We start from the raw sequence: 14,577 nt of genomic DNA on the forward strand, positions 1-14,577 counted from the left end.
GCACAGGAATAGGGGTAGTGGTTACCCGAGGTGGTGAATACTGCCTGGGAGAGGGCATGAAGCGGCGTCTGGGGTCTGGGGTTGAGCTGATTCACCGTCTAGGTGTTGACTGTGTGTTAGTCACTCAGTCGTATCGGACTCTTGGCGACCCCCCCCATGGACTGTAGCCCACCAGTTTCCTCTGTCCTTGGGTTTCTCCAGGCAAGAACACTGGAGTGGGTTGCCACGCCCTCCTGCAGGGGAGCTTCCCGACCCAGGGGTCGAACCCAGGTCTCCCCCGTGGCAGGTGGGTTCTTTACTATATGAGCCCCCAGGGAAGGTGTTGCTTAAAGTACTGTTGCCTGACAGCATCCAGTTTGTAAAAATTCATCTAACTATACGTTTTACTCTGGGCAGCTTGTTACTCTTCAGTTTTAAAAGGTTTAAGCAACGGCACAAGAAGATGGAAAACAAGGTAATGTCCAGTGTTTCTGATAACAATTTTGCACCCACCATAGTATATTCCCAGGAGAAAACTAAAAGGTAAAACAAATGAATATTTCCATGTGCTTTTTTTCAAACCCCAATGTTATAACTGTATACTGTTTTTTTTTTTAATTTTTATTAGAGTATAGTTGATTTATAATATTGCCTTAGTTTCAGTTTAATCACAGCAAAATAAGTCGGTTATACATATATTAATACATATGCCCACTCTTGTTTTTTTTTTTTTTAGATTCTTTCCCCATATAGGCCATTACAGAGTATTGAGTAGAATTCCCTGCACTATACAGCAGGTTCTTGTTAATTATGTTTACTGTATACTGTTTTGAAATTCATGTTTTTCTCTCATCTTGGAAACTTGTTCACAGTATCAGTTGTATGAGTCCAGCTCAGCATATCAGATGCCTGCAGAGGATCCCAGAGTTTGGCTGTGAGACACCTCACTTAGACAGCCCCCTGCTGATGACTCTGGTTTCAGAGAAGAGGGAAGACCCCCAGAGAAGGTGTCATGGCAGGTAAAAGCGCTTCCTCATCGCATTCAGATAACTTAACAGCATGCTGAAATGCAGAAAAGCACACATTCAGTGTAATAATACGGAGTGATCATCAGACTCACAGAAATAGAAAAGGCCTTAGAAATCATTCCAGCCAACCTTCTCCTGTTACAGCAAAGGCAGAGAGGTTATAGCTAGACACCTAGCTCAGGTGACCAGGCTCTGAGGTTGTTCATTATTAATATAGACACCGCTGTTGTGCACTGAGAATATTCTCATCCTCATGACACCAACACCAAGAGGTATTTTTAGCCCCGTGATAAGAAACGGGGGAACTATGCCTTAATAAACGTTTTTTAATACATTAGCATTCTTTTTTTCCCCTTAATCATTTCTTGATCTTTTCAGTAAGCAAAACAGGGTAAAACATCACAGGGCAAAAAACTCACATGCAAAACAAAGATTAAATGCTATTTCCAAGCTCAGGACTAGTGTTTTTACTCTTCTGTATTGCATTTGTCTCTCTTTTCCTCCACACTGAAAATCCCACTTGACACAATCTCAAGAGTAACAGGAGTAAATACTACCACCTCTCTTCACGATTAGGGGTTTTATTTTTATTTTTGCAATATTCTCCCCATCTTTCTCTCATGTCCTTACATGGTTGGTCCTATATCGTCACTGTCGGAGCATCTGCTGTTGTAAACAATCATGTCTCCCTTCTGACCCTCGCTGAGGCTTAGTCTTATGCAGAAACTTCTCTTCATGCGCACTGTTCGTCTTTCCATCACTCTCTAGTCATTATAAGATTGTCTAAAGTTCATTCTAGAAAAGATTCCATAGGAAGAGCTCATAGGAAGAATACTGTGAGTACTTGGATAATTCATCCCTGTTCTTTATACTTGAAGGTCGGTTTTGCTGGATATAAAATCCTTGGCTCACATTTTCTTTAATATCTTATTCCATTTTCTCCTGGTATAACACTGCCGTCAAAGGTCTGATGAGAGAGTAACTTATTTTCTTTCTCATATAAGTCATGTGTGCTTGTCTGCCAGTATGCCCAAAGGATATTTTTTTCTTTTAAAGATCAATAGATTTACTATAATATGTCATGATGTTATCTGTTCGGATTGACTGATTCAGGCTTGTCTTGGAGGAGGAAATGGCGACCTACTCCAGTGTTCTTGCCTGGAGAACCCCATAGACAGCGGAGCCTGGCGGGCCAGAGTCTGTGGGGTCGCAAAGACCTGGACGCGTCTGAGCACAGCTCAGGCTTGTGGTATGTTCTGTGTATTTATTTTTTTTTAACTTACGAAACTACTTTTTAAAAGCTATAATCCACTTATAGTTGTTATAAAACATTGGCTATATTCCTGTGTTGTACAGTATATTCTTGTAGCTTTTTTTGAGGGAATTGGTAAAAAATGTCCTAAACTTAGATCAGGTAAAAACCATGGAATTGTACGCTTGAAATGGGGGCATTTTACATGTAAATTTTACCTGTGCTTTGTCTAGTTTCCACACAAGGGATCTTAGATTTGAGGCATGTGAACTCTTAATTGTGGCATGTGGGATCTAGTTTCCTGACCAGGGATTGAACTGGGGCCCCTGCATTGGGAGTGCAGAATCTTAGCCACTGGACCCCAGGAAAGTCCCTCATCATGGTTTTGATTTGCATTTCCCTAGTGACTAATGATGTTGAACATCTTTTTACATGCCTGTTGGCCTTTTGTGAATATAAATTGTTGAGTTTATAATTGTTCTTTATATATTTCAACTTTTTTGGTACTTTTGTTGTTCTTTATATATTCTGGAGATATATATATATATATATCCTATATAAATTCTAAATGCTGTCTTTTTACTTTCTTGATGATATTTAAAGCACAAATTTATCCATATTCTTCTTTCATTTCTTACCCTTTTGGTGTTTCACTTAAGAATCCATTGCCTAATCCAGTGTCATGAAAATTTGTGACTGTACTTTCTTCTAAGAGTTTTACACAGGATCATACCATTTGCAGATAAAGATAGTTTTACTTCTTCCTTTCCAGTCGGAATAGCTTAATTTCTTTTTCTCGCCTAATTGCCCTGGTGCGAAACCCCAGCGTACTGTTGACTAGATGTGTTACCAGTGACTATCCTTTCCTTGTTCTGGATCTTAGAGGAAGACCTGCCAGTCTTTCACCATTAAGTCTGATGTTACCTGTGGGGTTTGGGTAGAAGACCGTATCAGGTTGAGGAAGTCCCTTGCTCTTCCTAGTTCTTTCGAGTGTTTTTATTATGAAAAGGCGTTCAGTTCAGTTCAGCTCAGTCACTCAGTTGCTGTCCGACTCTTTGCGACCTCATGAATCGCAGCACGCCAGGCCTCCCTGTCCATCATCACCAGCTCTCGAAGTTTACTCAGACTCATGTCCATTGAGTCGGTGATGCCATCCAACCATCTCATCCTCTGTCGTCCCCTTCTCCTCCTGCCCTCAATCTCTCCCAGCATCAGGGTCTTTTCAAATGAGTCAGTTCTTCGCATCCGGTGGCCAAAATATTGGAGCTTCAGCTTCAACATCAGTCCTTCCAATGAACACCCAGGACTGATCTCCTTTAGGATGGACTGGTTGGATCTCCTTGCTGTCCGAGGGACTCTCAAGAGTCTTCTCCAACACCACAGTTCAAAAGCATCAATTCTTCGGCGCTCAGCTTTCTTTATAGTCCAACTCACACATCCGTACATGACCACTGGAAAAACCATAGCCTTGACTAGATGGACCTTTGTTGACAAAGTAATGTCTCTGCTTTTTAATGTGCTGTCTAGGTTGGTCATAACTTTCCTTCCAAGGAGTAAGCATCTTTTAATTTCATGGCTGCAGTCACCATCTGCAGTGACTTTGGAGCCCAAAAAATAAAGTCTGCCACTGTTTCCACTGTTTCCCCATCTATTTGCCATGAAGTGATGAGACCAGATGCCATGATCTTAGTTTTCTTAATGTTGAGCTTTAAGCCAACTTTTTCACTCTCCTCTTTCACTTTCATCAAGAGGCTCTTTAGTCTTCTTCACTTTCTGCCATAAGGGTGGTGTCATCTGCATATCTGAGGTTATTGATATTTCTCCCAGTAATCTTGATTATTCCGGCTTGTGCTTCCTCCAGCCCAGCATTTCTCATGGGGTACTCTGCATATAAGTTAAATAATCAGGGTGGCAATATACAGCCTTGACGTACTCCTTTCCCGATTTGGAACCAGTCTGTTGTTCCATGTCCAGTTCTAACTGTTGCTTCCGGACCTGCATACAGGTTTCTCAAAAAGCAGGTCAGGTGGTCTGGAATTACCATCTCTTTCAGAATTTTCCACAGTTTATTGTAATCCACACAGTCAAAAGCTTTGGTGTAGCCAATAAAGCGGAAATAGATGTTTTTCTGGAACTCTCTTGCTTTTTCGATGATCCAGCGGATGTTGGCAATTTGATCTCTGATTCTTCTGCCTTTTCTAAAACCAGCTTGAAGATCTGGAAGTTCACGGTTCACGTATTGCTGAAGTGGTGGCTGCATGGTGCAGGAGTGGCGGCTCAGAGGAGATACCCCACGTCCAAGGTAAGAGAAACCTAAGTAAGATGGTAGGTGCTGAGAGAGGGCATCAGTGGGAAGACAGACTGAAACCACAATCACAATCAGATCAGCTAATCTGATCACATGGGCCACAGTCTTGTCTAACTAAGTGAAACTAAGCCATGCCGTGTGGGGCCACCCAAGACGGATGGGTCATGGTGGGGAGGTCTGACAGAATGTGGTCCACTGGAGAAGGAAATGGCAAACCACTTCAGTATTCTTGCCTTGAGAACCCCATGAATAGTATGAAAAGGCATAAAGATAGGACACTGAAAGATGAACTCCCCAGGTTGGTAGGTGCCCAGTATGCTACTGGAGATCAGTGGGGAAATAAATCCAGAAAGAATGAAGGGAGGGAGTCAAAGCAAAAACAACACCCAGTTGTGGATGTGACTGGGGATAGAAGCAAGGTCCAATGCTGTAAAGAGCAATATTGCATAGGAACCTGGAATGTTAGGTCCATGAATCAAGGTAAATTGGAAGTCATCAAGCAGGAGATGGCAAGAGTGAATGTCGACATTTTAGGAATCAGTGAACTAAAATGAACTTGAATGGGTGAATTTAATTCAGATGACCATTATATCTACTACTGTGGGCAGGAATCCCTTAGAAAAAATGGAGTAGCCATCATAGCCAACAAGAGTCCGAAATGCAGTACTTGGATGCAATCTCAAAAACAACAGAATGATCTCTGTTCGTTTCCAGGGCAAACCATTCAGTGTCATGGTAATCCAAGTCTATGCCCCTACCAGCAAAGCTGAAGAGGCTAAAGTTGAACGGTTCTATGAAGACCTAAAAGACCTTCTAGAACTAACACTCAAAAAAGATGTCCTTTTCATTATAGGGGACTGGAATGCAAAAGTAGGAAGTCAAGAAACACCTGGAGTAACAGGCAGATTTGGCCTTGGAGTACAGAATGAAGCAGGGCAAAAAGGCTAATAAAGTTTTGCCAAGAGAACGCACTGGTAATAGCAAGCACCCTCTTCCAACAACACAAGGGAAGACTCTACACACGGACATCACCAGATGGTCAACACCAAAATCAGATTGATTATATTCTTTACAGCCAAAGATGGAGAAGCTCTATACAGTCAGCAAAAACAGGACTAGGAGCTGACTATGGCTCAGATCATGAATTCCTTATTGCCAAATTCATACTTAAATAGAAGAAAGTAGGGAAAACCATTAGACCATTCAAGTATGACCTAAATCAATCCCTTACGATTATACAGTGGAAATGAGAAATAGATTTAAGGGACTAGATCTTATAGACAGAGTGCCTGATGAACTATGGATGGAGGTTCGTGACATTGTACAGGAGACAGGGATCAAGACCATCGCCTAGAAAAAGAAATGCAAAAAAATAAAATGGCTGTCTGAGGAGGCCTTACAAATAGCTGTGAAAAGAAAAGAAGTGAAAAGCAAAGGAGAAAAGGCAAGCTATACCCATTTGAATGCAGAGTTCCAAAGAATAGCAAGGAGAGATAAGAAAGCCTTCCTCAGTGATCAATGCAAAGAAATAGAGGAAAACAATAGAATGGGAAAGACTAGAGATCTCTTCAAGAAAATTGGAGATACTAAGGGAACATTTCATGCAAAGATGGGCTTAATAAAGGACAGAAATGGTATGGACCTAACAGAAGCAGAAGATATTAAGAAGAGGTGGCTAGAATACACAGAAGAACTATACAAAAAAGATCTTTATTACCCGAATAACCATGATGGTGTGATCACTCACCTAGAGCCAGACATCCTGGGATGTGAAGTCAGGTGGGCCTTAGGAAGCATCACTATGAACAAAGCTCGGGGAGGTGATGGGATTCCAGTCGAGCTATTTCAAATCCTGAAAGATGATGCTGTGAAAGTGCTGCACTCAATATGCCAGCAAATTTGGAAATCTCAGCAGTGGCCACAGGACTGGAAAAGTTCAGTTTTCATTCCAATCCCAAAGAAGGGCAATGCCAAAGAAAAGGCATTAGATTTTGTCAAATTTTTTATCCACATCTACTAAAATGAGCATATTTTTTCTTTTAACACGGTGAATTACATTGATTTAAGTATTTTGGACCAGTCTTGCACTCCAGGGATACTTTTCACACGGTCATGGTGTATAATACTTTTTCTACATTGCTGCATTCCATTTGCTAGTATTTTGTGGAGAGTTTTTATATTTCTGTTTATAAAGTATATTGGTCTGTAGTTTTCTTGTGACGTGTTTGCTTTTTGTATCAAGGTGTAATACTGGCCTCATAGAATGTGAGGTATTCCATCCTCTTCTGTTTTTTCTAAGAATGTGTAAAGGATTGGTGTTAGTTCTTCTTTGAATGTTCAGTAGAATTCACTAGTGAAGCTTGACTCCCCAGGTGGCGCTAGCGGTAAAGAATCCGCCTGCCGGTGCAGGAGCCAAGGGTTCCCTCCCTGGGTGGGGAAGATCCCCTGGAGAAGGAAATGGCAACCCACTCCAGTCTTCTTGCCTGGAAAAGTCCATGGACAGAGGAGCCTGGTGGGCTACAGTCCATGGGGGTCGCAAACAGTCAGACATGACTGAGCACCCAGACATAGTGAAGCTACTGGATTTGGAATTTTCTTTGTGGGAAGATTTTGGATTAGTAATTCAATCTCTTGATGGAGGTCTATTCATATTTTCTGCTTCTTGAGTCAGGTTGTGTGTCCAGTCCTTAGAATATGTGATGAGAATGGCACTTTAGCTCCAGGGTCTTCTTCTAACTACTTTTAAATTAGAAGAATTTCTTGACACATTCTAACACATTTTTTTTTCACTGATATAACTCTGCCCTGGTTAACAAGTACAGCTAAGCATGAAGAGGAACATTTCTCAGTAATGTATGACACAAAAAAAGATAAAGCATTAAATTTGAGCCTAAACCACAGCTTCAAAATGTATAAATCAACTGTTGACCAAATCAAAAGGAGAACAGACAATTCTACACTGGGATTACACTAGAAATCAGTGAGGAAAAGATAATTAGAAAGTCTCAGTTGTTTGGAAATTGAGCAGAACACTTCTAAATAACTTACGAGTCAAAGAATGAAAATTAGAAAATAAAAGAAATAAATAAAGAGAAAATTAGAAAATATTTGAACTGAATGATAAGGAAAATAGGACATAAAAGCTTGTGAAACAGTTAAAATGTGCTTAGATGGAAAATTATAGCTTTAAATACTTAAAAAAGAAGAACATTTGAGAATTAGTGATCTGAAGTTCCACCTGAAGAAGCCAGAAACAACAGCATTATGAATTCAAAGAACGTAGGGAAAAAAAAGTAGTAAAGATATGAGCAGAAATGAGTGGTGAAATATAAAAACATCTACAGTGGGGAAAATGAACAAAGTCAAAAGCTTCTCCCTTGAGAAGATGAACAAAACTGATAAATTTCTAGTAAAATGAATTTTTTAAAAAAAGATAAAATACCAAATAATATCAGTAATGAAAGGAGATACCAATTAGTATCGGTAATGAAAGAAGGTTACAGATCATTTTTTAAAGAAGATATATTAACAACTCCATGACAATAAATTTAATAATTTTAATGAAATGGACTATTTCACTTGGGAAAAAAAAACTTTCCAAACCTGACAGAAGATAAAATCTGAGTAGGCCTATATGTGCATGCGTGCATGAATGCTCAGTCATGTCCGACTCTTTGCAACCTCATGGCCTCTAGCCCTCCAGGCTCCTCTGTCCATGGGATTTCCCAGGCAAGAATACTGGAGTGGATAGCCATTTCTTACTCCAGGGCATCTTCCTGACCCAGGGACCAAACCCGCATCTCCTGCATTGGAAGGTGGATTCTTTATCACGGAGCCACCTGGGAAGCCCAGCCTATATGTAATACAGCAATTAAATCTTTAATTAAAAATCTGCTTATGCCAGAAACTGCAGGCTGAGACGGCTTCAGTGGTGAATTCTTCCAAATATTTGAGGAAAAATTAATACCTATATTATACAGACTTTTCCAAAGAATAGAAAAGAGGTAAGACTTCCAAACTTGTTTTATGAGGCCAGCACATCTCAAGTACAAAACCTGACACGGACATCACAAGGGAACACGACAGAATAATATCTCTTATGAATAAGGATGCAAAATTCCTAAACACAGTGTTAAAATCAAATCTGATGATTTCTAGAAAGAATAATATATCATGGCCAAGTGAGGTATATCTGAGGAATCTCAGGTTGGTTTAACATTGAAAAATCAATTGTTATAACCAAATAAAGGAGAAGACCATATGGTTTTCTCAGGAGAAAAACTGATTTGATTTAAAAGAACAAGACATTTATTATTAAAAAGTCTTAAGAAAGCTAAAATGATAAAGAAACTGCCTTCATCTGATAAGGGGTAGCTTTAAAAACTCTGGGCCTAACATTTTAGTTAATGATGAAATATTACTTTCCCTGAACTCAAGAACAAGACAGAGGTGTCCACTATTACCCCTTCTGTTCACAGCTGCCCTGAAGATTCTCAGCAGTGCAATAAGGCAGGAAGTAGAAATAAAGGATGTGAAGACTGAAAACAAAGTAAAACTATCATGATTTGTTGATGGCATGAGTGTGTATGTGTAGAAAATCCAAAACAACGAAGAAGCCACTGGAACTAATACATGAATGTAGCATGGAGCAAGCAATAAACAATTAGGACATTTAAAAAAATATAATTTAAAATGCGTCCAAAAAACTCACCAAGGTACGTGAGAATAAACATAATAAAAGTTGTTGACTTCTACAGTGAAAACTACAAATTTTCCAATATTCTTCCTAAGTTTCTGAAAGAAATTTCAAAAGTTCTACATAATTGGAAGTATATTCTATGTTCATTCATCAGAAGACAATGTTTTTACAGCAGTAAAAAGACTCTTGAGTGTCCCATTGACAGCAAAGAGATCAAATCAGTCCATCCTAAAGGAAATAAACCTTAAATATTCATTGGAAGGACTGATGCTGAAGGTGAAGTTCCAATACTCTGGCCACCTGATGCGAAGAGCTGACTCATTGGAAAAGACCGTGATGCTGGGAAAGATTGAAGGCGGGAGAAGGGGACGACAAAGGATGCGATGGTTGGATGGCATCACCGACTGGATGGACATGAGTTGGAGTAAACTCCGAGAGTTGGTGACGGACAGGGGGGCCTGGCGTGCTGCAGTCCATGAGGTCGCAAAGAGTCGGACGTGGCTGAGCGACTGAACTGAACTGCGCAGAGGAGAAAGGGGAGCTTGGCCGCGGGAAGGCTGAGGTGATCCTGAGCCAAGAGAAGTCGCTAAGGAAAGCTGAAGAAGAAAGGGAGAGACACGTAGAGACTAACCACGGACCCCCCGGCGTAAAACCCGCGGGCCTGGGAGGCTAGCCACGCCCGCCCGGGAAGCCTGGGGAGGCGGGACTAGGAGTGCACCGATTGGCGGTTGGCCCCGCCTCACCCCGGGGCGGAACCAATTGTGACGGCGGCGAGGTTTCCTGCCGGCGCCACCAGCGTGCGGCACAGAGACGCCGGCGTGCGCCGGCGTGACGCGGCCCCGCGGGATGGGCAGGGCCGAGGCCGAGGAGGCGACGGCGGCGGCGGCTGGGCGAGCGAGAGACTGCGGCCGGACGACGGCCCTCCGACCCTACCGCCATGAGCACCAAGCAGGTCACTTGCAGGTCAGCGCGCGGCTCCGCGGGTCCTTCCTCGCGCGCGCCTCGCCGCCGCGCCAGGGAAACGAACCGGAACGGGGCCGTGGGAAGCGGCTCTCCCGAGGTTCGGGCTCCGGCCTCCCGCAGCGGGGCCGGTGCCCGGGACCCGGCGGTTCGTGGCGGAGCCCCGCGGGCGTTGCGCCGCCCGTTGCCGGCGCGCCGGCCGCCGCGCGGCTGGAAGGAGGGCGCGCTGGCGGGGCCGTGGGACCTGGGGCGAGGCCGCCGCTGTGCTGTCGAGGGGCCGAGGAGGTCGTTTACAAATGGCGATACCGCCCAGGTGTAGGCTCTCATAGTCGGTGAGGGCCCGGGGAAGCGGCCTTCGGTTCCTAAGCGTCTGGAGAACTCACGTGCAGAGTCAGCGTGTTACTAGCGGCTGTGTGGGAAATAGCGTTTGCTGTAAGTTTCTTTCTTTCCCCGCGTATCCCCAAGGCTTATGTTCTCGGCAGCCTTCACAGTAACGCTACTAGGCAGATTTTATTTCTGTTTTGTAGTGCAGGAAACTCAGGCCGACGGAGGGTAAGTGAGAGTCTCCCCTTAGGGAGAGACCCATTTCTTTGGAGAAATGCAACAGGAATGGATGGGTGGCTGTAGAAAATTCAAAGCCGGATGGCCCCACTGCGCCCGTTGAATAGAAGTGGTTTGGTGTGTAACACCCGCATTCCTCGGCGGGTATGTGGCTTGAAGGTTTGGGGGTCCTGCTTTTACTGCACCTGGAAAGTACAACTGTTAATAGTTGGTCTGAGTTAAATCTATGTGGGAAACGTTGATGGGCGGCGGTACCCAGCCCCTCAGTCGTATGGTTCCATTATATGTAATGAAGAGTTTAAGTATCATTTATGTTGCTACTTCTCTTCCTTACTATGAATAGTTGAGAAACTGTGATGTAAAAAGTTTCCTGTTAGCATTAATCTTTATTAACCGTTCAACCAGTTTATCCAAGGCCTAGGTGCCGTTGTCGGAAATTGGCCGTTTGTGTGGATAGAAAAGAATTTCTCTAGGTTATTTGTAATAGAAGGTCTTTGTGAGGACCTGTGCGCATGTTTATGTGTATTTCTGTAAACTTACCCCTGTTGGACAATATCTTTAATCATTGTGGTCTGTATACCAAATTCCGGTTAAGGGGGGGTCTAAGCCGCGTCTGCGTAAGGGTTTTTGTGTCTGCGCTGCTTTGTAATGGAATCTCCCGTTTGCGTGGTGTCTCATTTGACAGATGAGGAGAAGCTGTGCTCCGACTTGAAGCTTGCCCCGAATTCACATCCACCTGGAGGAACAGAAATGTAAATCAAGATCACCTTGGGGTGGTTCTTTCTATCCTAGGAGATGGCTTGACCTCAAAGCTTTGGTTCTGGTTTTCCCAGATAGGAGTGTCCTGCAAGAAGGTGGTGAGGAGAAACTAGAGTGGGTTGGACGGTTGAGAAGGAAACAGTTCTGTAGGAAGTGGTGTTTGTTGGCAGTGCGCTGGGTGCTCTTTGAGATTCCTTACCAGTCATGTTGCTTGTCATCCAGCAACACACGTCATTCCGTCGATCACCAGCCAGGCCTCAGCAGTGAAGTGACTTCCAGGGTTATTCAGCTTCAGGTGGCACATATGTGGCATCAGAGTTTGTGCTCTTGTAGGTGCTCTGGCCCCCAAATAAGTTTGGGAAATGCTAAATTAAAGTTTCTTTACTTCAGGAATTTTCAAAGCTTTTAATTTGCTTATACAAAAAAAGGAAAACTCATCCAAAACTATACAGTGGGACTGTGCCTAGTGGTCCAGTGCTTAAGACTTTGCCTTCCAGTGTGGGGGAACTCTGGTTAGTGTAGTTCGATCCCTGGTTAGGGAGCTAACATCTCACATTCCTCAGGGCCAAAAAAACAGAACATAAGCAACAGAAGCAATATTGTAACAAATTCAGTAAAGACTTTAAAATGGTCCCCATTAAATGAATAAATAAATGAAGGTCCCTTGCAAAGGGATGTGAAAGAGTCTGGCGTCACAAGGTCTGCCTTGCCAAAGGAAAAACAGGACATGTTTACATAGGAAAAATGGCAGTGTTAACCAAGAGTACCAGGTTAACATTAGTGCACTAGTGTCGGAAAAGCTTTTCTCACATCAGTACCTTATACACTGAGATCTATCTCCAGACATTGGCAACGTACATGAAATGTTCAAGGTTTGATTTGTTTGGGAGACCAGATCTAAAACTGGGTGGTCTGCTGTTTTTGGTTTATGTCAAGGTGCAAACTGGTATTGGTTTTCCTGGCTGTGAGATATGATGTATACATGCTTATGCTGCATGTCAGCAGGACAAAGTGTTTGTTTTGCTTCTATTATAATACAAGCTAAATGATAGGATTCCCAGACCTAAGGACAAAGACATTCCATGTTTATTGCCTGGAATGCAAGAATGGCCACTCACACCTCTCTGCTGTCGGTCAGCTCCCCTGACTCCTCAACATTCCACTCTGTCCAGAATCTCAATTTTTTGCTGATTCTTTTTTCCAAACCATCTCCCTAGGTTTTCCAATCTGTTTTCAATGGCCTTTATTATTGCTTGGTAACCAATTTGTTTGTCCTTCTCCTCATGTGATAGCAGTCCCTTTGTTAAGACCCATAATTACAGTTTCCAGAGAGTCAGGCCTGGAGCTTGTGACTCATTGAAAGGCACCAACAAAATACAGGGCACCTTGTGGCCCGTGAGTGTAGGAAGCACTTGAGCTCCAGACTTGGGCATCTCTGGATGCTGATTCTGGCTTCACCTGGGCTGCAGTCTCCTCATCTGTAAAATGGGGATGGCCATGCCCACCCAGCTTGAAAAAGCCCCTGGTGCTAGGAAAGTTCGAGGGCAGAAGGGGAAGAGGGCGTCAGAGGATGAGGTGGCCAGACGGTATCATTGATGCAATGGACATGAACTTGGGCAGACTCCAAGAGATGGCAAGGGACAGGGAGGCCTGGCGTGCCGCAGTCCATGGGGTGGCAGAGTCAGGCACAACCGGTGACTGAACAACAATGCCCAACCAGTAGGGCTGGTTAAGAGATAAGATAATAACAAATAATCCTAAGACCATTGAGGATGTTTTAGGCTAAGCACTGACATGCAGCCTATGAAGTACTGTGAATTATAATCATATTACAGATGGGAAAGGCTTGGAGATTTAAATTATTTACTCAAGGTCATATAGGAAGCTAACTTCACAGTCTTCCTTTAACCACTACATTGTTCTTTATTTCATCCCTACCACTAATCAGTTATTGCAAGCCTGTCACCATGCCTCCCATTAGCTGCTTTCCTTCCCCTTTTTATAAAGTTTTTGTTTTTCATTTATTTGGCTGCAGTGGGTCTTAGTTGCAGCACACAGGTGCTTTAGTTGTGGCATTTGAACTCTTCGCTGTGGCATGCAGGGTCTAGTTCCCTGACCAGGAATCCAACCTGGGCCCCCTGCATTGGGACCTCAGAGTCTCAGCCACCGGACCACCAGGGGAGTCCAAATCTGCCTTCTCCTTTGATGGATCTGTTGTCACAGGCAGTACAGCCGTAGAATTTAAGCCTGTGAAAATACATGGGAAAAGGTGAAGGAAGGTGACACTGAGAATGCAAATTGCCCTTGTGCTTGGAAGTGATTTGCAAAAATGTTCTGTTAGAGGCAGGCACCATGGAAAGACCTGCACGAAACCAGGTTGATTGTGTTTGGCTCAGCCTTCAGCCACAGCTGCTGGCGGTTCTGTAGCTAATAGTGAACCTGATACCCTCTGCAACAGATAAAAGCCACACCATCTGGAACAGTCTTTAGGGTCACCCCAGATAACAGATGACTTTGGAGTGTCCCCTGGAAAGAACCTCCCTACTCTGAGTCTCAGCTGTGCACGCCCCCCCCCCCGCCCCCCCGATATCCCAACAGCCCACAGTCCTCTCCAGCTCGTGTCTCAATCTTCTCTCTAGGAAGAGAGGGATGGTTTGGCCATCCAGAAGAGTGAGCAGTTGGAAACTCATTACGGGATACATACCGCACGAAAGAGGTCGGGGTTAAGCTTAGTATAACCCAAATGGTGAGGAATCATTGTGAGCAGCTGACAAATGCCCTGGAAGGACTGGCGGGACGCCCCCAGAGAAGTTTTGGGTTTGTCACCGGGCAGTGGAAATGGTGACATACACTACAGAAATAGGACTGGACCGGCTCCACTTCTTGTTTCACACTTGCTTTGCTTGAGGCAGTGGTGGAGGCTTAGAAGTTATATTTGAAACTAAATTTCAGTTTAGTCACAGAGGTGAAATGCCTTGCATGGAGTCACCAGCTTCTAAGTGAGAAAACTCGGAACTTGGGTGGTGGTTAA

At 43.6% G+C, this 14,577-nt stretch overlaps 1 protein-coding gene across 1 annotated transcript in view; it reads left to right on the forward strand.

Moving 5' to 3' along the window:
• The first annotated feature begins 10,075 nt into the window (after window positions 1-10,075).
• MKRN2 (makorin ring finger protein 2) overlaps window positions 10,076-14,577 on the forward strand; it is a 38,063-nt gene continuing 33,561 nt past the window's right edge. Inside the window, exon 1 of the mRNA XM_043443370.1 lies at window positions 10,076-10,229. Coding sequence (XP_043299305.1) covers window positions 10,204-10,229 — 26 coding nt within the window. The 5' untranslated portion in view covers window positions 10,076-10,203. The remainder of the gene's footprint in view (window positions 10,230-14,577) is intronic.

This window comes from Cervus canadensis, chromosome 22 (genome assembly GCF_019320065.1).
Source record: "Cervus canadensis isolate Bull #8, Minnesota chromosome 22, ASM1932006v1, whole genome shotgun sequence".
In the NCBI taxonomy this organism is placed as follows: domain Eukaryota; kingdom Metazoa; phylum Chordata; class Mammalia; order Artiodactyla; family Cervidae; genus Cervus; species Cervus canadensis.